Source organism: Molothrus ater, chromosome 2 (assembly GCF_012460135.2).
Source record: "Molothrus ater isolate BHLD 08-10-18 breed brown headed cowbird chromosome 2, BPBGC_Mater_1.1, whole genome shotgun sequence".
Taxonomy (NCBI): domain Eukaryota; kingdom Metazoa; phylum Chordata; class Aves; order Passeriformes; family Icteridae; genus Molothrus; species Molothrus ater.
In genome coordinates, this window is record NC_050479.2 from 65,991,187 (window position 1) to 66,018,300 (window position 27,114).

General features: G+C 36.0%; 1 protein-coding gene across 12 annotated transcripts in view; it reads left to right on the forward strand.

The window, feature by feature from the left end:
• Window positions 1-27,114, forward strand: part of SUPT20H (SPT20 homolog, SAGA complex component) — a 29,953-nt gene that overhangs the window by 305 nt on the left and 2,534 nt on the right. For 4 of the 12 annotated variants that reach the window (XM_036379551.2, XM_036379578.2, XM_036379598.2 and 1 more), the window contains exons 2-21: window positions 459-556; window positions 2,524-2,559; window positions 3,643-3,701; window positions 3,785-3,851; window positions 5,149-5,278; window positions 5,881-5,984; window positions 6,505-6,621; window positions 6,746-6,799; window positions 6,999-7,138; window positions 8,383-8,539; window positions 8,625-8,681; window positions 10,299-10,370; window positions 11,361-11,518; window positions 13,692-13,724; window positions 15,696-15,807; window positions 17,970-18,078; window positions 18,318-18,476; window positions 20,215-20,527; window positions 21,535-21,689; window positions 23,959-24,014. In XM_036379551.2, the coding sequence (XP_036235444.1) occupies window positions 539-556; window positions 2,524-2,559; window positions 3,643-3,701; window positions 3,785-3,851; window positions 5,149-5,278; window positions 5,881-5,984; window positions 6,505-6,621; window positions 6,746-6,799; window positions 6,999-7,138; window positions 8,383-8,539; window positions 8,625-8,681; window positions 10,299-10,370; window positions 11,361-11,518; window positions 13,692-13,724; window positions 15,696-15,807; window positions 17,970-18,078; window positions 18,318-18,476; window positions 20,215-20,527; window positions 21,535-21,689; window positions 23,959-24,014 (2,106 nt within the window). In that variant the 5' untranslated portion in view covers window positions 459-538. Of the gene's footprint in view, window positions 1-458; window positions 557-2,523; window positions 2,560-3,642; window positions 3,702-3,784; window positions 3,852-5,148; window positions 5,279-5,880; window positions 5,985-6,504; window positions 6,622-6,745; window positions 6,800-6,998; window positions 7,139-8,382; window positions 8,540-8,624; window positions 8,682-10,298; window positions 10,371-11,360; window positions 11,519-13,691; window positions 13,725-15,695; window positions 15,808-17,969; window positions 18,079-18,317; window positions 18,477-20,214; window positions 20,528-21,534; window positions 21,690-22,562; window positions 22,712-23,958; window positions 24,015-25,326; window positions 25,441-27,114 lie in introns of those variants that run through there. The other 8 variants (XR_008508218.1, XM_036379650.2, XM_036379615.2 and 5 more) reach the window with 8 other exon arrangements.

Genomic DNA, 27,114 nt, shown 5'->3' on the forward strand with positions numbered 1-27,114 from the left:
GTCAGTTTTAAACCGAATACCGCTAGTGGAGGTGTTGGCTATGTTGGTTACGATGTTGGCTAATAACACCTTCTCAAAAGCAAAACAAAAGAGCTGATGCGGTATGCTAAACACTCTGCTTTTCATTAAGTGTTTTAGCCTCCTGTGCATCTGAGGTTGTGACATTTGGGATAGCCCAGGTAGACTGCTGCTATAGAGAAAAGTGTACGTACATTTACGTGCTTGTTGCTTTACTGTTGAATAAAACTAATGTAAAATGATTGTGAAAAGTAGTAGTACTAGTCATTGGAGTGAGAGCCTCTGCACTAGCAGCAGGTGGAGCACTTGTTCCTACTCTTGGAGGAAACTCTGCTAATGAAATTAAAATAGAATTAACCACCAGAAGTGTTGTATTTAAATGAAATACCTATTTTCTTTCTCAGTGGTATTTTTTTTCTCCTTTAATTTTTTGGTTTTAGTACCCCAAGTCTGACCATCAAATATGATTCTTTGCCTGCTACACGAAACTCCTTAAGTACTTCTTTTGCCATTTGGCCACATGGCTTCAACTACAATGGTAAGTTAGGATTTCGATCATATATTTTCAGATCTTTTTGCTCTAGTCTGCTAACTGTCTGGCTGATGAGGAGAATGCCACTAATATTTGACATTTTCTTTTAAAAATTGTTTTACTTGTTACTGCTGAATTCTGATATTTCCCTTTTTAGGAGTGTCTTCATAGCTTTTGGATACTTCTAAACAATTACTCACTGGCCAGTGCAGCATAGGAATTGCCACGTCAAGCTAGTGGTGTTTTCAGTCAGGAGTGGTGGCAGGAAATTTGCTGTATAGAAATCCTACTTCTACATAGTAGTCTTTTATTCACAGATGCTAATATTGACATGGATTTTTACCTAATGTTAAACAGTCAGTGAATTGAATATTTGAAATCATACCTAGACATAGGTATTGTTGAAGTATCTACTAGATATATTCTCTTATGTAGAAAGATCAGTATTTGACATTTTCATAACGACACCTAGACACTTGAAAATCATAATGTTCTGTCATGGCAGGCTCTACCACACAGTAGCATGGTAAGTAGGTGGGGGGATTTTCATGAACACGTAAGAAATTTTGTTTTAGGTATATTATATGAGTGTTTTTGTTGTATATTTCTTTGTTGTTCTTTTGTTGTTGTGTAGTATGGTTTTCTTCACTGTATTCTATTCTAATAAAGTATTATCTATGTAATCACTGGTGCTACCTTGCATTGGACATGGCTCGTGTGTCTTCTGTTCCTTGAGGCTCAAGTAGAGGTGTTTGCTTTTAGGAGCAGCTGATAGGGATGGTTTAAACTGAGGGAATAGGAAAAATGCATGTTTGGCAAGAGTTACCTGTTACAAATGTTCCTAAGCTTCACCTAATATTAGAGTTTGTCAGGAGTACATTGCTAAGGACATTATCCAGCTGCCACTGAAGTGAATGCATTGCTTTTCTGCACTTACCTGGAGATGAATCAAGCTCCTGGCATTCTCTTACAAGGCTTTGGTTCTTAATAGTGTCCTCTTTTTTCCTCCCTGCCCCAAGTCACTTTCATTGTCTGGTTCATTTAGCAGCAGCAAATTATTCCTGTACAAAGGATGTCAGGGCTTAAGTGAGTGCCAGAGAAGGAACACTGGAAAACAAGGAAGACTTTCTTAGAGTTGTTTTTTGACACTGGTGCTTGTTTATTCTGGTTTGAAATACTTGTCAAATTTTAGTCCAAGAACTCATTATTCTGATCTATGAAGTTTTGGGCTCTTTTTGATATAAAAGTTTATCAGCTGCAGGTATACTGAAGGAAAAAAAAACATTCCAAAAGAGCTAAATTCATTAAAATAAATGGTATTGAGTATCCCATACTATGGGATATTAAAAAGCTTTTGCAGATTTTGTTGTGTTTCATGGGGTTGAGCAGACTTTTAGCCTACCTTGGAGAAAGTCTGTAGTGAAAGCTGGTTTTGTTTCCTAGCCACCTAACAGTATATCATAAGGAGTACTTCTTAAATTGTATTACGTGCAGAAGTAAAGTTCTGAGCACAAGATCTTTGTTTCCACTTTGTGAAAAATAACTGCGCTGATACTTGGACACTGGTATTTAAAAGATAAATGTTTTCTTCCTGGATATCTGTTCAGGGATATTTTGGCCTATCCTTTCTGTTGAGTTAGTGCCCAGCTTAACAAAGGAGATCAGGTTTTCTAGTTGTCATCTCTATTTGTTTTGGGTAGTATTTGCTACTGCTTTTATTAGGTGTAAATTTCCATTCCTGCTTTTAATTCTAATTGCCTTTCATTGTTCTAAGGCATCATAATTTAGCCAAGCCTTGTGATGCAGTTACGTGAGGTTTTAGCTAAGTTTAGTATGTGCCAAAGAATTTTTGAGCCTGTCTTCTAATTATAAATTCATATCAGTTGTAGTAGGGTTGTTGGAGTGTTTTTAATGTATGAGGATGTTAAAAAAAAGTCATATAATTTCTAAAAAACCTTTTGTCATTCTTGCAGCAACAAGCTTTAGAACTGGCATTGGATCGTGCTGAGGTAAGAAGCAGCTAAATTACTTGTTTGTACATAATTTATTGGTCTTAGAGTTATAAAAATACAACAGCTATTTTTTTATTTCTCCTGAAGAGTGGTAGAAAACCACGTTATGTAAATATATACGTGTGTAATCATCTATACATGTAACACTGAGTTTGCAGAATTCTCACTGAAATTGCTGTAATGTATTTGTCTCTTACCCATTGTACTGAGAACATCAAGTGCAATGGGGATAGACTGTGCAAGACTTGAGCTTTCCCCTTCTAAACCAGCAAATCTGTGTGCTGTGAAATGAGCAGGCAGAAATATGTGGTAAAGTCCTGTTTGTGTTTTTTTAAGGATAGCCTAGTGAGAATGAAGAGGCAAGTGCCTTCATGTTCGTGTTCTTTAGTGCTGTCATCTGATAGAACAGTTACCCTGTTACGGGAAATACATGTTCCTGTGAGAGAACATAAATTCTGAACAAAGCTGTTAATTGAAATACTTCGAACAATAGAGATTTGGAAAAACCTTGTTAGAATATGAATTACATTTACTGGAGGATGCTATCTCTCTTATTCTTTTTTAATTCAAATGTTTAATGTACATGAATGTTATTTATAATGCACAGGTCTATAGAGAAAAATAATGTAAATGCAAAAGGCAAAGGGAGAGCTTCCTGAAATTATTATGTTGAGGAGTATTTGATTTGTAAATGTTGTTAAGCCCGTATGCATAAACTTGGTTGTACCTTAGTGGGTTAACCACATGAATTTCAGTAGTGGTAGCTAAGTACAGTAGTGTTGTAGTGTTAGTTACTACTGTAATGAAAAGATGTGAGTGTAGGATCAAGACCTTGCATGGAACTGATGCCATGGGCATGAAATGCTGTCTTTGACAGCTAAATTGAGTTGTGTTCTTGTTGATGACTGTAACATAAACCAGATTGTGTTTAGTGCACTTTTGGAACAGTCATGTACCATAACTGTTAATTACTTTCTGTATACATGGAACACTGTCTGGTAGTGATCTCTAGTTGTGTGGTAACTAGAATTAAATTTCTTTGTAATGTATGCTGGTTTCTTGTTTACTTTTCTCTTTTAGTATATTATTGAAAGTGCCCGTCAGAGACCTCCCAAAAGAAAATATTTATCCAGTGGAAGGTACCAAGCGTTTCAGTGTTTAGTTTCTTAATAGCATTTCTTTAATTTAATTTTGGTTACATGTTGAGTCTTTTTAATTTCAGAAAATCTGTATTTCAAAAACTTTATGATTTATATATTGAAGAATGTGAAAAAGAGCCTGAGATAAAGGTAAGTGGAAATTGCTGAAAAGCTTTTCATTTCTGTCTAAACAGGCAGGTTGAGAAACTACTTTGGTTTTAATTCCACTTAATTTCTTGGTTAAATCAAGTATAAAGCCTTCTTACTGTAGGAGTCACTTAAAGATAAGACTATATAATGTGAATAGTAAGGCCTAGACTGGTTTAGTGAGCTGTTCATTCTGTCTTAATGCTGTGTCATCGAAGGGCACTTGTGTTCAAGTTCAGGGCCATGGTCAATGCCATGTGCGTTGTTTCACAATCAATTGCTTAGCATGACTGCCATGGAAAAATGTAGAACATTTTTCAGACCCTGTAATTTTGTTGTGAATTCTGATTTATTTCTCCAATTGTTGGTAAGCTAAGAAGTTTTGTGAAAAATTTTCATTAGGTTAGCAAAGAGACTCAAACTGGCTTATCAGTTCTAAATATAAGGTGTAAAAGGTACAAATTACTTTGCTAAACTCTGAATGTCAAATTGAAAAAGAAGATAAAGCTGTGGAACCTGCTGTATTGCTGCTTTCAAGTAAGTAAAATTAATGAGAAGACAAATGAGCACTCGGGTTAACTCCCAGTTGATGGTTGTACCCAGAGCTGGTATTCAGAGATGAAATATGGTCTCCAGCCAGAGGCTGTAAAATTATCTGAGGTTCAGAATTCGTTGTCTTAAGTTCTAAGGGGATTTCAAATGTTTCAATTTGTAGGATGTTTATGTGGTCTCTGAAAGACACCAAGCAATTATAAAAATCTGTTACACATCGAAAAGATAGTTTTACAGTTAAAAAAGGGAATAGTATCTGGGGCTGCTGGATCAGATTTCAGCAAATAAGGGCAAGAAAATGCAATTAAGAAAGCTTCCAAATGCTTGTTAGTTTAATCCTGGAGAGAAATGCCTTCTTCTGTTAGGAATATCTGAAAGTACTAAATATTTTGTTGTTATCAAATAAGTTGTAGTGGATTTATGATATTTGTAGAATGATACAAATAATGGTGCACTGTAGATCTACAACATTTTAGCATTTAACTCTGTTGTCTGTGGACTTCCAGTTATAGGGTTTGTGGTTTAAATGAGTGGGATTTTTTACAAAAATCTTTGTCTATAAGCATGCATGATAATACATAATATGTTTACTCTGCTGAATACGGTAAAATTAAATTTAACTGAGCTTGTTTAGATGTGTAATTTGTCATTAATCTAAGTAACAGTCTAATAAAAACAATTGCTTTTGGTTTTATTTCTGCTAATTATTTCATAGTATTATGTTCATGAGCAATGTTTACTTTTAAAGCAGAAGCTGAGACGAAATGTGAACTTACTTGAGAAGCTGGTTATGCAGGAGACGTTGTCATGTCTGGTAGTAAACCTCTATCCAGGAAATGAGGGTTATTCACTGATGCTCAGGGGAAAAAATGGTTCAGGTAATATTTTTCTCTTGGATTTTAAAAAATACTCAGAATGCTGTATAATTTTTTAGAATGTGTTTTTGTTTACGTTTATCCGTTACATAATTGCAACATAATTGCACTGGGAGCTGGGAGAATAACCAGCTGTAGTACTTGAGCTAAAAATTTACGTAAAGCTCTGAGCTGTTTATCTACAGACAAAATCTGTAGATAGGAGTCTTTTTGATAACCTTCCAGTCTCTTATTTCCCCTTAGTTTCTGCAGCTGTATATGCAAGTTTCATTCACTTCAGGTTCCTCTTGTCAAATTGCTTCTTTCACTGCTTCCCGTGTCTAGATCTGCCTAGAGGCATTTGTGTTCCACTTTGGTGGCATTTCATGCCATTTGTACTGCCATGGGTGATAAGAGCATACAGTATGTCAACTGGGAGCAAAAGCTAGCACAGTAAGAGCAAACTAAAACTCTAAGTACAGAAATGGATGTAAAAAATAATAGTATCCAAAAAAATTGGTATGTGTGGATGGGTTTCTGCCAACCCTGATTTTTCCTGTGGCAAGTTTTAGATTTCTTAATGTGTTTTTTGAAACACAAAGGTAATATGTTTTCTTTAAATTCAGACTCTGAGACCATTCGTCTGCCTTATGAAGAAGGAGAGCTGCTTGAATATTTGGATGCAGAGGAACTACCACCTATTTTGGTTGATCTTTTAGAAAAATCTCAGGTTTGGAGTTTTTGTTTTCAAAAAGAACTTGTGTATTGCACCCAGATAGACCTTGATTTTTTTGAGTCCTTCACATAGATGATTGTAAGCACAAGACACTTGTGGATATAAAACTGTAGTATTTAATGCCCCAAATAAATATTTTGTTGGTATATAGGAAAAAAACAGTACTTACTACTGAGGAGAAGGAGATAAGAGAGATTGCTATGATTACAGCTGTGAAACATCTTCAACTCTAGCAAAATTTCCTTTGTTCTTTGTCATTATGGAATGTTTGGCATGGCAATTTCTTACAACTGCATTGCTGGCATATGAAAACACTGCATTTGAAACTTGTATTTTAGGTGTGTCTAGGACAAACATGTCTGTGTACATAGAAAGGACTGCTGGTCTGAAAAACTAAGTCATGTGTTTTATTCCTAGTTTCACTGAATTTATATGTTATATAGCAAACTTCTTTATAGAGGCAGGGGAAGATTGGTAAATGTTGTTCAAAAGCTGGTGTTTTTCTTTCAACCAGGTTAATATTTTCCATTGTGGATGTGTCATAGCAGAAATACGGGACTACAGGCAGTCTGGTAACATGAAATCTCCAACCTACCAAAGCAAGCACATTCTTTTGCGACCTACAATGCAGGTAAAGAGGAGCCTTAAGTAATTTCTCAGTATTATGGTAGTTCATAGACTGGATATGCCCAGTTAACTGAACATATATTATCAAATCCTGTTATTCATAACTACCATTTTGTCTTTTTCCTCAGACTTTAATTTGTGATGTGCATTCTATAACAAGTGACAACCACAAATGGACACAGGTAGGTTAGAGGTCATTTAAAAACTTTACAGTGATGTCATAAATACACAACAAAACAAAAATTTATTATAATTTTTTATTTGTTTAATAATTTTTTCAGGTTTTTCTAAGGTAATGTCTACATGCATAGGTTTATAGGAACTTGACAATTTTAAAAGTTTTCCTATTTTTATATATATTAATAGCTGTATATATTACAGGAAGACAAACTCCTACTTGAGAGCCAACTTATTTTGGCTACAGCAGAGCCTTTGTGTCTTGATCCTTCAATAGCAGTGACCTGTACTACAAACAGACTCCTGTACAACAAGCAGAAGATGAACACTCGCCCCATGAAACGGTAGTTTTCAGTACGAAATATGTTTTCAAAGAAAAATAGAAGTAATGCTTTATGTAAAAATTTAGCTCCTCCTATGTAATACCTACTTAAATAGGAATATGTGAGAAACAGTCAAGAAATTATATCATATTTTTAAGTGTTCAATACTGTATTTTATTTTGGTTGCTAGTAGATACTGTAGTGGGCTCATTTTTTTATATCAAAGGAAAGTGTAAACATGTTAACATAATCAGTTTTATTGCAGTTTGGATTTGGGGTTTTCTTTGCATAGGTTTTGTGTACACAGAGTCAGATGGCAGCTCAGTAATGTAAAATATATAAACAGATACGTTGTATAATGGTCTCTAATTTGTTAAAAGCTACACATAAGTTTCATCCTGAATGAGTAAATGAAAAGAATTACTTGTGTGTTTGACATTCAGGTTAAACAGAAGTGTAAGTGTATAAGAATATTGGAAAAATTGAAAATAATGTGATACGAAATATTGAAATTATTTCACTTTTGTGCATGGTTGGGCCCTTTTTTATTTCCACAGAAGCTTGAAACCTTTGCTCAACATGTTTGTTCTATCACAAGAGTTGCATTCACTCTGTAAATAGGAAATGCATTAATAGTCTGTCACAATTACTGAAATATTTTGAAAATTAATTTGCATTGAAATACTATGCTAGTACCAAATCAGCGGTAATTTCTGAAAAAAATATAAATCATGAATTTGATCAAGCTGTCCTTGAAATTAAAGCTTGGTGGTCAACAAATATTCCACTAGAAAAATAGGAAAAGGGATTAAATGTATGTCCAGAACAGCATTACTGAGTCTATGAATTTGCCATGAAACAAAGACTAGAGGGTAGCTACTGTCATTATAACTTTATAGTTACATAAGTAGGACAAGGATCATTTGATGGAACTGAAATTATGATAATACATAAATATTTTAAGCTTGGCAGCTTCTTAATTACTCATTTTGATGATATACTTAAATTAGGCATTTAAAAAATAAGCACATTCTTAGTGCTGAAACAGATGAACAGAATACTGGTATCTTTTATAAATATGAAATCATAATTTAAAGTTGTACAGTTTAATCCAATCGCAATCCAAAAGCAATTTTAAATTGGTATTTACAAACTTATTAGTCTTCATGTAAGTAGCAGTTCCCTGCATATTTTTGGTTTTGTACAAGGGCAGTGGAGAAGTTAATGTTGATGGTTTTACAAGCTTAGGTGTCATTTTGCCATAGGTGCTTCAAAAGGTACTCAAGGTCCTCTCTGAACAGACAGCAAGAAGTAGCTCACTACTCAACTCCACCTCAGCTCAGACTACTTGACTACTTACAGAAAAGGAAGGAGAGGAAAGCAACCCAGCAGTATGACCTCAAAATTTCAAAAGCTGGAAATGTAAGTGTTCTGAAAAGTAATGTAATGTACTTCTAACTATTTAATTAAAGGATTTAATATATTAATCCTGTTTTTCATTTTCCAGTGCGTAGATATGTGGAAACAGAACCCTTGCTACTTGACTGCTCCTTCTGAAGTGGATGTAAGACCACCAGTTGTTATGTATAATTAGCAATTATTAGAAATTGTATTATATGAAGAAGTGTCCAAGAAGCAACCAGTATCAAAGAATGACCTTTAAAAAATGGGAGTGACTTTAAAATTTACAGTTACTTTTCTGTTCCATAAGATATAAACACAAGTTAAGCCACACTGTAATATATTGCAGTTATATCAGAATAGTTTGGATGAAGTAATCAGTACAAACAAATTGTTAGCATTGTTCTTCTGTGAACTCAATGAGCACATGTCTATTTGAGGTTCTCTGATAGTATGAAAACCCAAAAAGCAAATGAGGTTTGTAGATTGTTTAAATATGAGTCACTTTTCATCTTGGCAGAAATTCTTGCCTTTTGATATGTTATACTATGGGAGATTAATATTTTGAAAAGTTTTAGATTTTATGCAGAGAATTCTAATTGAGAGTTGGTTTTTTTCACTCTGTGTGCATTTTTCTCTTGGGGGCATTCATATTCTTAGTTTCTGGCACTACCAGAACACATACTATTAGTGTACAGAAGGGACTCATAGAAAATCCTGAGTTGGAAGGGACCTACAAGGATCATCAGGTCCAACTCCTAGTCCTGCAGGACAGGACAAGCCCCAAAATCATATCATGTGTCTTATCCCAATGCTTCTTGAACTCTGTCAGGTTGGTGATGTGACCACTACCCTGGGGAGCCTGTTCCAGTGCCCAGCCACCCTCTGGGTGAAGAACCTTTTCCTAACATCCAACCTAAACCTCCCCTGACACAACCTCACGTACCTCCCTGGGGTCCTGTCACTGGCCACTGAGAGTTTAGATCAGTGCCTGCCCCTCCTCTTCCCCTCACAAGGAAGTTATAACTGCAATGAGCTCTCTCCTCAGTCTCCTCCCTGCTGAAGTGAACTCAGCCGCTCCTCATGCAGCTTTCCCTCAAGGGCTTTCACCATCCTTGTGGCTCTCCTTTGAGTTCTCTCTAGTAGCTTTATATCCTTCTTATACTGTGGCACCCAAAACTGCCCCCTGCACTTGAGGTGAGGCCACCCCAGCCCAGAGCAGAGTGGGACAATCCCCTCCCTTGCCCAGCTGGTGATGCTGTGACTGATGCACCCCAGGACATGCCTGGACCTCCTGGCTGCCAGGGAGATATGATCAGGGCACTGCTGACTCATATTTTACTTGCCACCAACCAGGATGTCCAAGTCTCTTTCCACAAGTTTTCTCTACTATGCTGAGATTTTTTAAGAGACTGTAGACTAGACAAGACTGTAGCTGTGGACATTATAGGGCTGCCAAGAGTGCAAATGACAGTGGAATGGCAGTGTAAGTTTCTGCGACACAAACCTCTCTTTTCACTTCAACTGTGTTGTACCTGACTTAATCAGAGGCTTTAGGAATTACTGTTATGGTGAAATTACTTAACGGTTCCACATTGCAGGCAATGATTTCAATCTGTAGTCTGAAACTGTTTCACTCCTCTGTTGAGTTTAACATAGGAAATGTGCTATAACTCTATAAATATATAGTTCTGAGGGTTCTTCAATTAAATTTCCTTGAAGAAACATAGGAGGTAACATAGGAGATTCTTTCTTTTCTGATCTCTCTGTTTTGTTTAAGGTGGAAAAATATGCCAAAGTGGAAAAGTCTATCAAGTCTGATGACTCACAACCAACTGTCTGGCCAGCACACGTGAGTTATTTAGACCTTTGGCCAAACTTTACTGTGTCTAGTTAAAATGCCTCTTATTTCAACAAAATCAATGTAATGTGGAATAATCTTCCCTCCCCCAATTTAATTAATCTTCCATGTGTTACAGAGACATGGGAAGATTACCAGAGATACTTGTAATTTTATACAGTAAAGCAAGCATATGATCAGTCTGATTTCCTCATATTTTCCAGAAATACACGGATAAGCAGCTTGTACTAAAGAAATTATCATTATTTACACAGAACTCTGCACAACAAATTGCTTTCTTTACTCAGACATTCAAAGGCTGAATAAAAAGAGCTTTATTGAAATCAAAATGTTACATTTTGAGAGAGAGTAATATTAAATGCCTCTTACAAAAAAACTCCTTCTGCAATGTTTAAGTTGAACCTTAAGATTTTTGGCACAAACGATGTGACTTGATCAGAAGTAGTAATTTAATATAATCACTGATTAATTCACATTAATAATATTTAATTCACTGATTAGTTATGTGATTAAATCACATAATTGATTTTTTTTTTATCATTTCAGAGGCAAGGTACTAGCTTTATTTACAGCATGTATCATGATATCTTTGTAGTTGCCTGTTGGAAAAAAGTAATACTTCCCCATAGAATTTAATGTTCAGCTCCAGCATTTTATTCTCAACATTTTTGCATTGTCATAATTCATATAAAACTGTTTCTATATATGTTTACCCAGTCTACATTTCTATGTCTAACATGATCGTTTGAGGTTTGCAATAACTTTGTATTTTTAAGAGATATAAATCCTTTTCCTCTCATCCTGTTAATGTAACTTCTGGAATCACTTTGATTTTAGATAATGCACCCTTTCCTATGGAGTGTTATTTAAAGTTACTTATAGAATGTTTCTTACTCTGTATTGTATATGGAGGTGGTCTGCTTTACTTGCTGTTTCAGCTAAGGCTTGTTCAAGACTTACTAGGTCATTCTGTCTTTTTAGGAAATGAAGGATGATTATGTGTTTGAATGTGAAGTTGGTAATCAGGTTCAAAAAACAAAACTGACCATTTTTCAGTCTCTTGGCAATCCCTTGTACTATGGTAAAATTCAGACACTCAAAGGTGATGAGGAAAATGACAACCTATTAACTCCATCACAGTAAGTTACATGTTCTTTTTTTTAAACTATGCTGTGATAAGTAGGTGGAGGAAAACAAGCATTACTTGTCATTTTCAGTCACAAAAATACTCTAGAGCTAGAAGTCTGACTTAAGATTTTTTAACCAAAAAAACAACCCAAACCAAAATGTGTACAAGCCACCATCATATTTCAAATGTACTTTTATTTTAAATTAATACATTCTTTTACATTAAAGATACATTGAGGGAGAAATAAGACCACCAGCAAATCCAGTCATGAAAATTGTGGAGACACTATGAGATGTTGTTGCACTCCTTTTTGATGATACTCAGAATCTTGATTGTTCTCAAAATTTGCCTGATGCCATGAAAGTGAAAGATGTGACTATATTCTGTTTACTCTTAGATCCAGTTGAACTAAATAAATGAAGAAAAACATGAGCTTCTGAGAAGCTTCATAATTTTGAATTGTTTGAAATGTGCTGGTTTTGGCTGGGGTTCTACAAAGATTCTCTGCTCTCGGCTGTTTTTGTTGCGTATACCAGATTATTTGTGTGGAGGAACCCATGCAGCAGAGTAGAGCCTATAAATTTCACTAAGGCAAGGAGCAGTGAGACTGCGCAAACCTTTTAGTTCTGCTAATGAAAGTTATTTTTATCTTCTAGTATGTAATCATTCTCTTATTTTTTATGAAAATCTTAAAACATCCTGAGTTTTAAGAGTACTTTATCCCTAGACTTGAGCTATTCACTGTTTGTTTCCATACTGTTGTGGTTTAACCCCAGCTGGCAACTAAGCAACATGGAAGCACTCACTCTCTCCTCCCCTGACCTCCCTGGTGGAATGGGGGAAAAAATAGCAAGGGTAAAAGTGAGGAACCATGTGGCTTGAGATAAGAACAGTTTAATGTGTCAAGGAAAACCACACATGCAAGTAAAGCAAAAAAAGGAATTCGTTCACCACTTCCCATGGGCAGGCGGGTGTTTGCCTGTCTCCAGGAGGGCAGGGCCCCATCATACCTGATGCTTACTGGGAAAGACAAATGCCTTCTCTTTAAATGCTTCCCCTACCCCTCTCTTCCTTTTTGCCCTGGCTTATTTGCCATATGGTATGTATGAAATATCCTTTCCTTTGGTCACTTGGGGTCAGCTGTCCTTGCAGTGTTACTTCCCCACTTCTTGAACACCCCTAGCCCTTTTGCTTGTGAGAGACCTTTGTCAGTACTGCTTAGGAATAGCTAAAACACCCTTGTATTACCACACTGTTTTTAGCACAAATCCAAAACAGCCCTGTGTCAGCTATCGTGGAGAAAATTAACTCTACCCTTGCCAAAATCAGCACACATACCTAGTGCTGATCTTTTTGGAACAACAGTGCTAGCTTAGAGTTGTGTAATAAGGCTGGGAATTAAATTAATTTAGAGGAATTAAATGCCTGGAGGGTTTTGGAAATCATTGCTAAGACACTAACAATGAAAGTTCATCAAAACTTGAATAACCCATCCTTGGCAAATTGTCATATGAAATGAAAGGTGAAGTAAACATTTTTGTTGTTCAGTAAAATAAAATATTTTTATATTTTTTTTTTTTGAGCTGGAGAAAGAGAAACTTCTGTAAAGTTCAAGAAACATAGTAATAAATTTTCAAGCCATAAGTGTTATGCAAAAGAGAGATACTTATTTAGGAGGTCTGGAAAATCATGGGGAATTGGAATTGGCATAAGTGAAATCAAACAATGGAAACTAAATGTTTGTTAAAATATTATGCACAGGACTGTTTTTGACCTCCCCTCAACACGCTTCTATTTCAGTCTGAGTGTACTGGTATGGTGTTGGTGTATACATATCTTTTCCTTACATGTACTTTTTACATAAATAATTCTGTAGCAGTTACTCACTTTTTTTTTTTAATTATAAAATCCAAAACTTCTATATTCTGCCTTTTCCTTTGTAGGTAATTTGCTGTTAAAGGAGACCATATTAGATCATGTGTGTATATTTTACATATAGTTAGGAAGTCAAGTGTGTATTTCAAATTCTGAGTGATACTTAGTCCATTGAATGGATACATTATCATTTGTATTTCAAGCAGGTATGAAAAAAACACAGCCCTGCCATTTGTTTGAAGCCTTGTGATTATAACAATATGTTCTTTTAGTCCAATTCATGACTGAAAATATACTTTACATTTTAGGTTCCTTATTGGTTCGAAGACTGATGCTGAAAGGTAAATTAATGTAATGGCTTGATGACAAATAATAAATTTTGTTCCTTTTTGGCAGTTATGACTGCCAGTGCTATGGTTACGGAAACAGATGCAGAACAAATGAAAAAAAATAAGAGGAATTAGTCATCATATCAAGAAATAGAATAGTGTGTAGCTTCTGTATTTAACAAGCAAGGAAGAATAGAGGACATCAAATATGTGAGTACACCTGAACTCTGAGACCACTTAGCAGTAATTTCATCCTAACATTTGGCATGGTAAATTAGAAATCATGGAAATGGTTCATTTAAACTGGTCATTTTAGTAATGAAGTGTAATCTAGGATTTAAGATTTATACACTTTCATTTTGTGTATTGTGCATGTCTTGATTCAGCTTTCCTAGAGAAGCAATAAACCAGTTTTTCAGTATATTTTAGTTGTAGAATGAGTAGGAGTAGCTAATTCAGGGATAACTGAGGCAGCAAAATAAGTGGTTTTTAAGTGTTTGTCAGAGTACATCGCATTAGATTGCCTGTGCATATAAGCACAGAACCTTTAAAAAGCAGCCTCTGTCAGAGCCAGTTGTGGTTTTGTGCGTCCATGGGATACTGCTGGCTATGTACATGCCATAGCTCTTATCTTCACACACCCTTACGTGCCTGGCAGGGAAATGTGTCTTTGATTTGATCAAAAATCAATAATAATGTTCTTTTTTTAAATAGGTAATTTTGATCAAGAAACTCTTTGCTTATATTCTCTCCTGCCTCCTTTGTGCTGATACTTTTGCTGTTTGTTCTGTAAGCTGAACTGGGGAGATTGGCTGGCTGAAAAGTAAAACAACAATATTACAAGAGCCCAGTTTTAACTGGGATTGATTTCCTGATCATGTTTGTCACTGGGTTGCACAAGTCCTTTCATCAGAATAAGCATCAGGGTTTCAGGGACAAGGACAAGAAGAAACAGTAGAGGAGTGCAGGACCACCTTTTTGAGTACATAGCATTTTACTACCCTGATTCCACCAATTTTTAAATAAGTCAGTCTAAAATCTAATTGCTACAAAAAGTGCACTGCCCCCTTTCCTCCATTGTGTGTGTCAGGGCCCTTGCTTATGTCTGCATTGGTCAGGTAACAGCATATGACAGAAGCAGGGCTACATCAAAATAAAGAGTATTTCATCACATTTAGGTGTGAGGTAATGGAAATATTCCAGCTGGTTTTCGCTGAGGTCCAGTCTGCCAGAGTGTAAGTGACCACAGTACTTCAGCTTTATATTTCAAGGTCATTTTGTATATTCCAATCATGTTTGTGAAACAGTATTCCCTCAGCTTGGTTGTGTTAGATGAGCAGAGATGTAGTATCTGATTCAATTTGATAAAACAATATTTTAAACTTGTTTCCCTGATGCTTTATCAAATGTCTGTCATAATGCTCACAGTGGAGTGATTGTTCAGCCCTTGCATTTAGACTCCTCATCTGACATAGACCTCAAGCTGAAGGAGAGTTGACTGTTTCACAGATAGCATAACCAGAAGAGACACTTTTATAAAACATTCTGGACCTCTGTAAAAAAGGGGGAATGGGATCCCTGTTGGCTTAGATCCCAAAGATCTGCAGTTGCTTTTGGGAATGGAACTGTTCTGTTGTGTTCTGTATTCCTTCAGTAGAGTGCTTCTCACACTGTATTTTGTTTAAGGAAAAAAAAGAGATTAAAAGTTAAAATTTAATAAATCTAAGAGCCCAGGAATATAATGTAGAAAGATACAAAGAGGTATAAGTATGTTTTATATATGTACATCTCTCTGTTTTATATATTGTGTTATATGTGTTATATATGTATTGTATTTTATATATTGTGTAAGCATATAGAGATATGCTTACACAATATATAAAATGCATGACTATAACATATACAATTATGTGTTTATCTATAAGTATCTACTTTGGAAGTTCAAACTTGTTAATCTTTTTATTTCCTTATTGTTTGTTTCAGGGTGGTGAACCAGTACCAGGAGTTAGTGCAAAATGAAGCTAAATGTACTGTGAAAATGTTTCATAATTCAAGTGGATCAGTCAGTCATCTTTCTCCAGGAAAGGAAATGGAAGTGAGTTTATCAAGCTACAAATTTCTTTTATTTGCGCTTAATTATTGAATTATTAGAATAAATTTTGCTATCCATATTTAACAGTAAAATAACCTAAAAATGTTATCCTGAATGACTTTTAAAATGCATTATGGTCATGATCATTCAATGTGAATATATTGGGAAAGTTAGTGGAAAACATTTATGTTTTCAATGTTCAAATGTTGCCTTTTAGCTGTTTTAAGGGGTGGGGGGTTGGCTCTGTATCATGTAGTTAGCTCCAAAGTTTTGTTTTAGCATTTTCCCCTGTTCAGGTGAAACTTTCATAGAGCAGCATAATAAAATGCAGCTGTGTGTCTTGTTTTGCAGGTCAGTAAAAACAGAAGCAGATGGAGTAGCTGAACTTCTTTTACCTTTAGAAATTCAAATTATTTTCTCTTCAATTTGAAGAGGAAAACTTAAAAAAACACCCAAACAAAAACCAATACAAACAAAAGAAACAAAAAGCCAAAGGCAAAAAAAAAGCTCATACATAGAAGAAAACACCAAAAAAACCTCCAAAACACAAACCCCAACAACTTTAAAGTGTGTATGTTTACATGCACACACATTTCTACATTTCCACTATAAACTCTTGCATTCCCAAATTTTCCTGCCTGTTGGCATTGCCTTGCATTTTATTTGCTGCTTCTGGCTTTGTTTGGTCAGAGTCAGTACTTCAGCAGTGAGCTGTAGGTTATACTCCAGCTAGTAAATGAGATTTGTATCCCCTGGGGTGTTTCCTTGACATCTTTCCCCTAAATATCTACTTTAAAACTTCAACAATATTTTTCTGAAGGAGGTAGTTCCTGGTGTCAGGCAGACCAGCAGCATTCCAAGGCCAGCAGTTGCAGACAGGAATATGGATGTTTTTGTGTACGTGTGCACACATACAGACATGTACATGCATGTGTGTATATATATATTAAAATCATATAATAAATGGGTGGAAGGATGCTTGCCAAAGTCAATTTGTCTGCCTGTCCAAGCCCCTACCAAAAGCTGGACTAGAGTTAATCAGGTTACTATATTTAATGATCGAGTTACCATTGCAATGGGGCATTGTAACCTGATTTCAAAATCAAGAAAGCAGATTTTAATACAAGAACAGAAAGATAGTCCTCAAAATTTTCCTCAAAAGATTCTTTTTCATAAGCAAGCAATTAGAAATATCTAGAGGGGCCATCTCTTATCACTGAGAATCAGTGGAAGTTAAGCTCACCAAAAAGGGTGATTCTGCACAATGCTCTGATTTCTTAGCTCATGCACATTTAATTGAGGCTCCAGTATTGACATATTCCATTCACTAAATTGCCAGCCTCATTGCCTAGTTTCAGCAGTTTGCAAACTGTATGTTTGTTAAACAGTACTGTAATTTATGGATATCTGCTATAAGGTAAAACCACATAGAATATAACTGAATGTGTTTCACTGTTGAGTCTTTAGACAGTGTCAGCTATTGGAATTATGGCTTTAGGGTCTGTTGTGAGTGACTGAGAACTACAGACTCAAATAGGTGAAGCAGATACATGTTCAGACAACCTGATGATTAGGATACAAGAGCAAACAAAAAGGCTGTATCTTCCCTCTAAGAGTATGAAGTTCTGGTCCCACTGAAGCCAGTGGGGAAATGCGTCTTGATTTCTCTGCATTCAAGATTTTCCTAAATTTATTTGAAATCCTGCTCCCAGAATAAAGAATTCTGATCCTGATCTTTAAGTCTGTCTTGGTTGAAAATGGCAGGTATATAGAGAATGAATTAATTAAATGATGTCATTTTTCAAGTAAAACCTAAATGTTTTATTATTTCAAGTATATTCATCACTTTTGTGTTTGTGAAAAGTACAAAAAATTCTGGAATTATGGAGAAAGGTGAAACTCTTTAATTATATTACTTATTTCTTCGCTCATTTTAAATTTTTACTAGCACTTTCATGCTGCTTCTTGATGGTAAAGACTTTATCTAACGAGAGTTCATCATAGGTTATTTTTTTTAAATAAATGCATAAGCATCTGAAGTGGCTGAAAGGAATATTGTCATAGTTCGAGAAGGCTTCATACAAATCAGTTGAATTGTCTTTTCTGTCAGCTATGTGAAAACTTTTGTCATTGCTGTGGTAGTGTTAATTTCTCTTTCCTCCCAGCAGCCAGAAAGTGTATCAGGCTCTGTTCAGTCTTCAGTACTGGGGAAAGGTGTAAAACACCGACCTCCTCCTATCAAATTACCTTCAAGTTCAGGAAGTAGCTCTTCAGGTAATTATTTTTTGACTCAAACATCTAATTTTAACATGACCTGCCTGTTGTAAAATGAAAGGATATCCCTTTAGTTAAGATTTAATTTAAAAATACCAGAATTTTATCTGTGAGAAGAGCATGGGGCTTTTTGTTTGTTTTTTTAAATTTCTGATTATGTTGCTCACAAAAGTCTATACTAATATTCAAGTTAACATGTACTCATAGAATAGTAATGTATTTTAATTATGCTTTTTCAGGTAATATTTTTAGTTCACAACAGTCAAGTGGCCATCTAAAATCCCCAACTCCACCTCCTCCTTCTAAGCCTCCTGGTCTTTCTCGGAAACAATCTATGGATCTTAATCAAGTTAGCATGCTCTCTCCAGCTGCCATGTCTCCTGCGAGCTCTTCACAAAGTGAGTCACGACCTAAATTCTCCATTAAATCTTAGGCTTTTGCATAAATGCTTCCTGAGATAAACTTCTTAACCTGTGGAATGATGAAACTTAAGTGTACAGTGTACCCTAAATTGTATAAGTTGTGCAGCTTTAGGCAGGTCTCTTGTTCACTGTATGTATTTTATGTTTATTGTAACTGTGTTCGTTTTCTGTATATATATGTATGCACCCTCTGTGTATACGTTTTAATACATTTTCTGCAATTAGCATGATCTCCTCATATATGAAAGGCTGGTAGATGATGTGATGAGAGAAATTCCAAAGTGTAGATTTTTTTCCTCCAGTGTAAAAACAGTATGTTAGATCAATTTGCCTTTACATTATTTAAGCATCTGGTTTTTTAAATGTTATAGGAGCTGGTGCAGTTGTGTATCTGTGTATGTATATAATCTGATCAGTCCCGAGGTGATGATACAATAAACGATAAGATGATTTTTTAAAAACACTCCTACACTGTTTTACAAATCATTGCTGATTGCAAGTGTGGTGGTGATGCTGCTGATGATAGCACCATATTCTCAGGTGTAAAAATGCAAATTTCAATCAGAAGGGACATCCTAGTTAACATATTTTCATTAACACGGACAGGATCATTGTAATCTTAGCTGTAGATCATAAATGTTTTCTAAAACATGTATGTGTCTTGAGCCATATCGTGAACAGATCTGTACAAAGAGGGAACCACAGCTGCAGCTTCTCAATTTTTTTATGAATAATTGTATACTGCACATTCCAGTATCCTGCATGGTATTATAATATGCTTTTTGCATTAAATAATTTAAAATCTGGGTAGCTCAAAAAGTGTAACTTTTGTGCCTTCTTGTTTTGCACTAGATAAAAAAGAAAACTTAAGTTTTCTTCCAAAATATTGAGTCTGGATTTATGTTAGTGTTATGAATTGTGTCAATCTGCTGCACACAGTTACTTTAAGGCTCTGGTCACCATTCATATTTATTTCCTTTTTTTCTGCAGGACATAAAAGCTAAAAAAAAAAGAAAAACAAAAAAAAAAAACAGCTCATGCTTTTGGGGGTTTTGTTTCATTTTTCTATTGATAGACTTTGCCTACTGCATCCACAACAAATACAGCTGTATGTGTTACATTTAAGTAGAGAGAATTACACAGTAGCTTTTAAAGATGCAGTATTATCCTCTTCTATGGTTCTTAAATATTAGATAGTTGCTTTTTGTTTGATCAATGCTTGGAAAATTGCAGTTTGACTATCTGATGAAATTTAGATCAGCCCCATGATCATTGAAATTTTACATGATCTTGCTGACTCTTGTTTTCCATTATCAGTTTTTAACACAGTCTATTGTGCAGGCAGTACATGGATACTATTTGTTTAACTGTTTAGGACAAACATTAATTAGGTTAAAATGGTAACTAAGAAATTATTTTAAGTATTCCTGAATAGAATTGATCCCTTGATGTGTGATAGATTATGGAAGCCTTAAAGGAAAATAGAAATTGGTGTATGCCACAAGGAATGAAGCATGGAGAATGGATTTTCTTTGTGATTATACTGCATCCTTAACAATGAGTGTGTGCTGCAACACTTGTCATGTAGAAATTAACTCTTGCAATCTAAAAACCAGAAGAAATTGTCAATGCTAAGTAAGATTCCATTAACCTTATACAAAGAGGACTGGCCTTTTATAACAAACTAGCACTTTTTATTTTTCTCAATGAGCAGGGTCTGGAACTCCTAAACCATCTACTCCTACTCCAACCAACACCCCTTCATCGACCCCACACCCTTCTGATGCTCAGAGCTCAACTCCTATTACCCTTTCTGCCACCCCTACTCCCCAAGATTCAGGCTTCACCCCTCAGCCCACTTTGTTAACCCCGTTTGCTCAGCAGCAAATGTCTCTGAGCCAGGCACTGCCTGTAATGACCATTCCTCTTTCCACCATGGTAACATCCATTACTACAGGAACAACCTCCACCCAGGTCATGGCAAACCCCGCAGGACTTAACTTCATCAATGTAGTGGGCTCTGTGTGGTAAGTCTTTTGTTATGATGGTTTCCTAATTTACCATGGGGGTTGGTTGGTTGGTTGGTGGGAGGGGCTGTGGTCCAGGTCTGTCCACCATCCATTAGGGTAAATATTTTTCAGGATCTGCACTACAAAAAAGATCACTCACTTTGTAATTACAAAGTGAAGAGCCACTAGAAACTATTTGTATTTCTCAGATAGAAGTCATCTGCTATTAGATTATTGAAAAGATCTATTAAGAAAGGCCTTTATTGCTTTCATCTTTGTGGAGTCGTATAGGTTCATTTCTGAAAGCTTTATCTCAATTTAAGTGATTTCTGAGGTTTTGCTCTGTAAGTTTGAAAACTTTTTATTAATCAGAGGGGAAGTAGAATATCATATACAGACCAATCTAAATAAGAAATGGGAACAGATTTGTTTCTATCAATTTGAAAAAGCATTGAGGTAAAATACTCTTTGATCCTTAAAACTCATTTTGTGGTTTAAAGAAAATAATAAATGCTGTCAAGAGAAGATGGTATGGTGTAACATGAACTGTTTTTTAGACTAAGGAAAATTCTGCGATTACAATGGTCAGTGTAAGATACATAGTGTGCTTCAATGCAGGTATCAGACATTCAAATTACCCAGCTAAGGTGTTGAGCAGCTGGTCACTGTTGATAAATTGAACATTTTTTATAGGGAAAAAAGAAAAAGCAGACCTGTTCCTTTTACGATAGTACAGCCATTTTGAAGACTGTTGACCTTTTAGCATTTCTAGAATGAAAGGACCACTTGTGGTTTATTTTTAACAGTTGATATCAAAGAAGAAAAAACCCAGTATGTGCTCATAATATGAAATATGTTATGCTCTAGGCAAATTTCTTTTTTAAGCTGCATTGATGCTTTATCCATAGTCCCATAATTTACAGGAAGCTACTGATTTACTTGCCATGAAACAGAGAGCAACCATTTAGTTATTCAGACTTACTTGTGCCACTTGGGTTTGATGTGTTGTCTTTCCTCTTCCACAGTGGAGCACAGTCACTGATGAGTGGTTCAAACCCTATGTTGGGGTGCAACACTGGTGCCATAGCCCCTGCAGGTATAAATCTGAGTGGCATTTTACCCCCAGGAGGTCTGGTACCAAGTGCGCTGCCCGCTGCAATGCAATCTGCCTCCCAAGCAGGTCAGTGTGACTGAAAAGCCACCCTTCAGACAGGGACAGTGTGAAAACATTTTGTGAGAAAAGTGGACTGAAGTGGCCTTTGTGTGAAGAGGTTGTGCATTTGATGGCTGGAGCTCAGGAACAACATACGTGTTTTTGTATTCAAGGTGTAGGCTGTGTTGGAGATTGTCTGAAGCTGGTTTTTGGTGAGCTAGGCTGGGGATACACAGTCAAAACCTGGATTGTTTGGTGCACTCAGTAAGAAGTTCGAGAGAAACTCCAAATTTAAATAAAATTTTGATAAATATAACTGCCAGAAAAAAGGCATGATTGAAATTAGAAAGAGGCCTCACTTTCTAAATGTGTGGGGCATTTTATTCTAGCCCCTGGTACTATTTTATTCTTATACAACAATTAAGTAGTTCCTTATTGTCTCCAAATGCAACTATATAAATCTTAAAAGCACAATTGAAATTATCAGTTTATTTTTATTGAACATATAATACAAAAAAAGTCTAATGTATGGTTATAGAATGAGAACAGTAGAAGACTTCAAGATATCCATCCCATATGCTAAGAGTTAAATCTGTCTAAACCATACTGAACCAATGTTTATATAAACTGTATTTAAATATCTTCACTGAAGAAGATTCCAGTCTTCCTCAGTAGCTGTCTGGAGTGGCTCATTATCCATGCAAAATGTTTCCTTCTAATTACAGTGCATCTCCTGAACTGCAATTTTTTTTTCCTCCTATATCCTTCAGATGTGAAAAATAGTTGTTCACTCTTTCTCTTTACCTTCTGAGTATCAAACATGCTGTCATGTCCCACATTTGTCTTTTTCTGATAGGTCGTATTTTTCAAACCTTTCATAATCCTGTCACTCTTTTCTAGACTGTCCAATTTGCTTACATCCTTCTTAAAATGTGATAACCAAAACGGGACACAAGCCTGAGCTTGGCTGATTTACCACTGTGGAGCACAGCAGAATAAATGCATCTCATCTCTTTCACAACATTCCTGTTAACATTTCCCCAAATGAGGTCTGCCTATTTTTTATCTGTATTTTTTGCAACAGCATTACCTTAATATAAGAATGGCTTTTACTGGTTTAGGCCAAAAATCCATCCAGTTTATATTCTGTCTCTGACAGTTGCCATTAGAGGATACTGAGGAGAATGTTTGAGATGAGGCAAAAGTGTGAAATTAAACATCCCTTGTCTACAACTGTACCTCTTCTGGCAATCTACAGCTTTGAGACTTTCTCAGCTGAAGAATATCCACATGGATCTTTGTGCTTAATATCCTGTGCTAGATTTCTAGTCTGTGGATTTATCTAATTGGTTTTTGAACCCATGTATATTTTCAGAATCTCTACAGCATCTTGTGACAGTGAATTTTATAAATGTAAACTGTGTGAAGAGGTTCTTTTCTTTTGTGTGCTCTGTAGTTTGTGATATGGATGATTTGAATATGTTTGTGACCTCCTGTAACTTCTCGTGTCCTTTCTTGCTGTATAGACACAAAGGTAGTTACAATTTTGTACTTGGTCATTTGTCTTTTTTTAAATCAGTGTTACTGAGTTTTGGACCATTTCTTCAGTTCATGAGGATCGCTTTTAGTCTACTTCTGTCCTTTCAAGCACTATCAACTTCTACCAGTTAGGTGTCACAGATTTGTACATGCTGTGCTGTCACCCACGCAACAGATGCAAGTAGTGAATTGTGCAAGACCTCCAGGGCTTCTGTTTGATAGCTGCTGTCTTACTGGAGTGTTGCTCAGATCTGGGGTGGGATTATTTTCTGTTAAAGATTGGTAAAAGTGTATTACTTCATTGAGCCCTTGGACTTCTTTGGATTTACTGTAAAAACAGTAAAGCTTTTAAAAGGCAGAAGGATCACTGAAAAATAACTGCTGTGGTGTTCTCCACAATCACCTTTGTGTAAATGCACGAACAGGTTATAGGTCACAGGGTATAATGTTAATGTAGAGATACAGATTTCTTTCCATTTAATCAGTTCTTGCGCACTTTGAGTCTGAATGACCATGAGCTGCATTACGGAAAATGCAGCATTGTATTAAGTTTACACTTAATTTACACTTGCCAGTATTACACTTTTATTATACTTGTACTAGTATAAACTTAGTATTAAGTTTACATTCAATTTACACTTGCCAGTTTTCCAACTTCCAGATATTTAAAAATAGTCCCAGTGGAAAGGTGTACTGCAAAACACAAACAGAACTGAGTAAAGACTCACTACTAATAAAAAGATGTTTTCTTTAACAGGCAGCCCATTTGGTTTGAAAAATACATCAAATCTTCGGCCCTTAAATCTTCTACAGGTAATTGATATACTTGGACACAATAATAATGATAATTTCTTATCTTTCTGTAGAGACCTGCTTAGTGCTGCTTACTGCACTGCCCCACACAGATCTTTGGAGCCAGTTGGTCAGACCATTTACTGCAAATCTTAATTGCTTATTTAAAAGGCTTAGAATAAGAGAAAAGAGATCTCCATAGACATACAAGGTGGAAGTTACATTCCTAGCTCAGAAAAAAGCAAATAATTCTCAGTAACAATATAAAGATGTTGACATTTGAATTTAAAAGATTAACCCTAAAATACAATCTTTCAGCATTTGCCTAAGGTTTCATTGCAGATCACAGACTAAAGTTACAATTATACTGTACAAAACAGTAGAATCACTCGGAGGTTACACAGTTACACACAGAATGCCTAAAGGCCAAGCTCAGCATGCACAGGTAGGTGCAGTAATAGGTTTAAAGAGTTTTGAGAAATGGAAGTTCATGTAAGATAGGGAGTTTAGAAGGTCTGTAAATGCTTTATTTGCACTAAGCATACATACAAATACAAATATGAGCAGATGTTTATTATGTCAGAGTTGCATTTAAAAGCAGAGCAGGGGTTGTTTGTGGAACTGGGCGGAGTTCCTGGACCTTGAAGTCAGCTGCCAGATGCAGGTTCAGAATTACAGCTTCAGTGTTCCACATAGATTGCACCATGCTTCAAAAAATTACTACCAGCTTTGCTACTTCCTCTTCCCACTCCTGTACACTCCAGAAGGGTGGAAAAGGAGGACTGTGCACAGGAGGCAGTGCACAGGAGGCAGTTATGCCAGAATAGAGCTCTTCTATACAATTAAATGCTTGTATTTGAGTGATTCCAGGTTGAAGGACATTCTTTCAAGCTAGCTCTGCCACTCATATAAACCAAGAACAATTCAGCTGAAATAACTGCAATTAAAGCTGGGGTAAGGGAGAGGAATCAAGGCTGTTTCACTATCTATTAAAATTCAGTGGAATATTCTGAAAGTGGAAATTATATACAGTGCTGTTGAAGACTGGCATTTATCTTTCCAGTATCAGTACACTATCTGCCATTTTAATTAAAATAATTTAAATATATTTTCCTATGGAAATACCTTTCTGTCAGATCATGCAAGTTTGTTTTCAGAGCATGAGCTTTTTTCAGAAACAGCAACAATTGTAAATTGATTGACTTTACAGGCATTACCAAACAAAAATCCAGCCTCTGGGAAGTACACCACTATCAATACAGTCTTCATCCTAGAACAGTAGGAAACTCAGCAGTTTGATTGAATTATGCCTTTTGTTTTTAGTCTTCAACAGCTTCCAGGTGGTTCACTTATTTTTAACCCACTTCAGCAGCAGCTGTCTCAGTTTTCTCCACAGCAGCAATCTCAGCAGCCTACAACCTGTAGTCCTCAGCAGCAGGGAGAACTGGTGTGTGCTAACAGCCCTCAGTCTGGAGTGTGTCGATGAAAGAGTTTCTCCTTTTCTCCCCATTTCCACAAGTAAATGAGCCATTACCCCATAGATCTGAAGCAGAGGGGGAGGAAACTCTTGCTCCTAAACTTTCTCAAACAGCAAAGAGTGCAGTGGCTCTGTTGCTATGGCTGGAGCTGGGTTATAACTCTTTATTTATATCCTGTGTAGAAAAGCTGTAACAACCACTGAGCATTGTCTAACTGTCATGAAGAGAGCCAGCCCCACTGTATGAGTAGTGTAAAACCAGCTTAGTGCTTTGTTTATCATAACTAACAGATATATCATATGAACAGAGAAAAAATGCAGTCAGGATTATTACAGAGAAACAAAAACTTGTTACTGACACTGCTGTGAGTTGGCTTACAAACCTCACTGCTGTAGTTCAGCAGAATTTTCTTTGCACCTAATGAAATACAACTTGTCTTTAAAGCTGTAATCTTAAGAGATTTGCTCTGCTGCTGCCTGTAATTAAAGGCGATAGACACCAATCCATCTTCAAATGACGAATTTTGAGTAGTCAGTTGCACTTTAAAAATCGTAAGGTGCAAGTACCAGGTTAGTACTTAAAAATCCTAACCAACATTGATGCAGCAGTGTGAGAAAACTAGCTGCTCTGCTTTTGTGTTCTCAGACACACAAGTGTTCTGCTTACCAAATACTCTCTACTGGATACTCAAGTTTGTCATAATTTCACTTGTGATACTGTAGACTGTTCATAAATAAGATGCCTCTGATTTTTTTTTTTATGGTATATAACCTCCTGTGCCACAGGCCTTGTTCTGGATTGTGGGAAGGTTTAATGGGAAACTTTGCAATTTGTTCACAGCATCTGAATCTCTGAATGTCAGTAGTTGAACTACTAAAAAAAAAATAATGTGACCTTCTGCTGTTGAGTTTTATTTTCTAGATATTGAACATCAAGGGCATTTATAAAAAGGCTGATAAGCATAGTTCTTGTGGCAGAAAGTTCTGGAGAAAATCAATCTCTGCATTGGTTAAACTGCCCTAAGGAACTTCTCTCATACCTTGCATTATAGAGGAGGGGGTTGTTGGCTAAAATGAGATATTATGAACACTAGATTCCTTAGCTTTGATAAGGATAGGAATGTATGTGCTCAAAGTCTTAGTGAAAAAACTTAGGCTCAAAAGCAACAAAAATTGTCTGTGCTACCAATATAATATAAATATGCATTCTCTCTCATACTCAGGGATTTTCCCCACATGGTGGTTCTGTGACTCTTAGTCATCATGGAGGTGATGATGTCTCAACATGCAATCCTTTGGTCTGGTTTTCCTAGATCTTAGTAGCATTATAATGTAACGCTAAAGAAGCATTAGAACTCCCGGACTCAACCAGCTTTTTTCCGACTCATAAGCTGTGCAGTTTTTCTCAAATTGTGCATATAATGCTTTACTTCCCTATGTTACAAATCAGTGCATAATTTAAGTTCTAAAAGAGGTCATAATTCAGCACCCTTTGACTTCAGGAGACACTAAGTCAGACTACACTAATTCCTTTAAAGTGATTACTGTGAAAACTACTGCATTCTGAAAATATGATTTTAAAAGCAGGGTCTGTATTTTTATTAAATGAAGGTGTGTAGCACAATATGAACATGGGAATGTGAC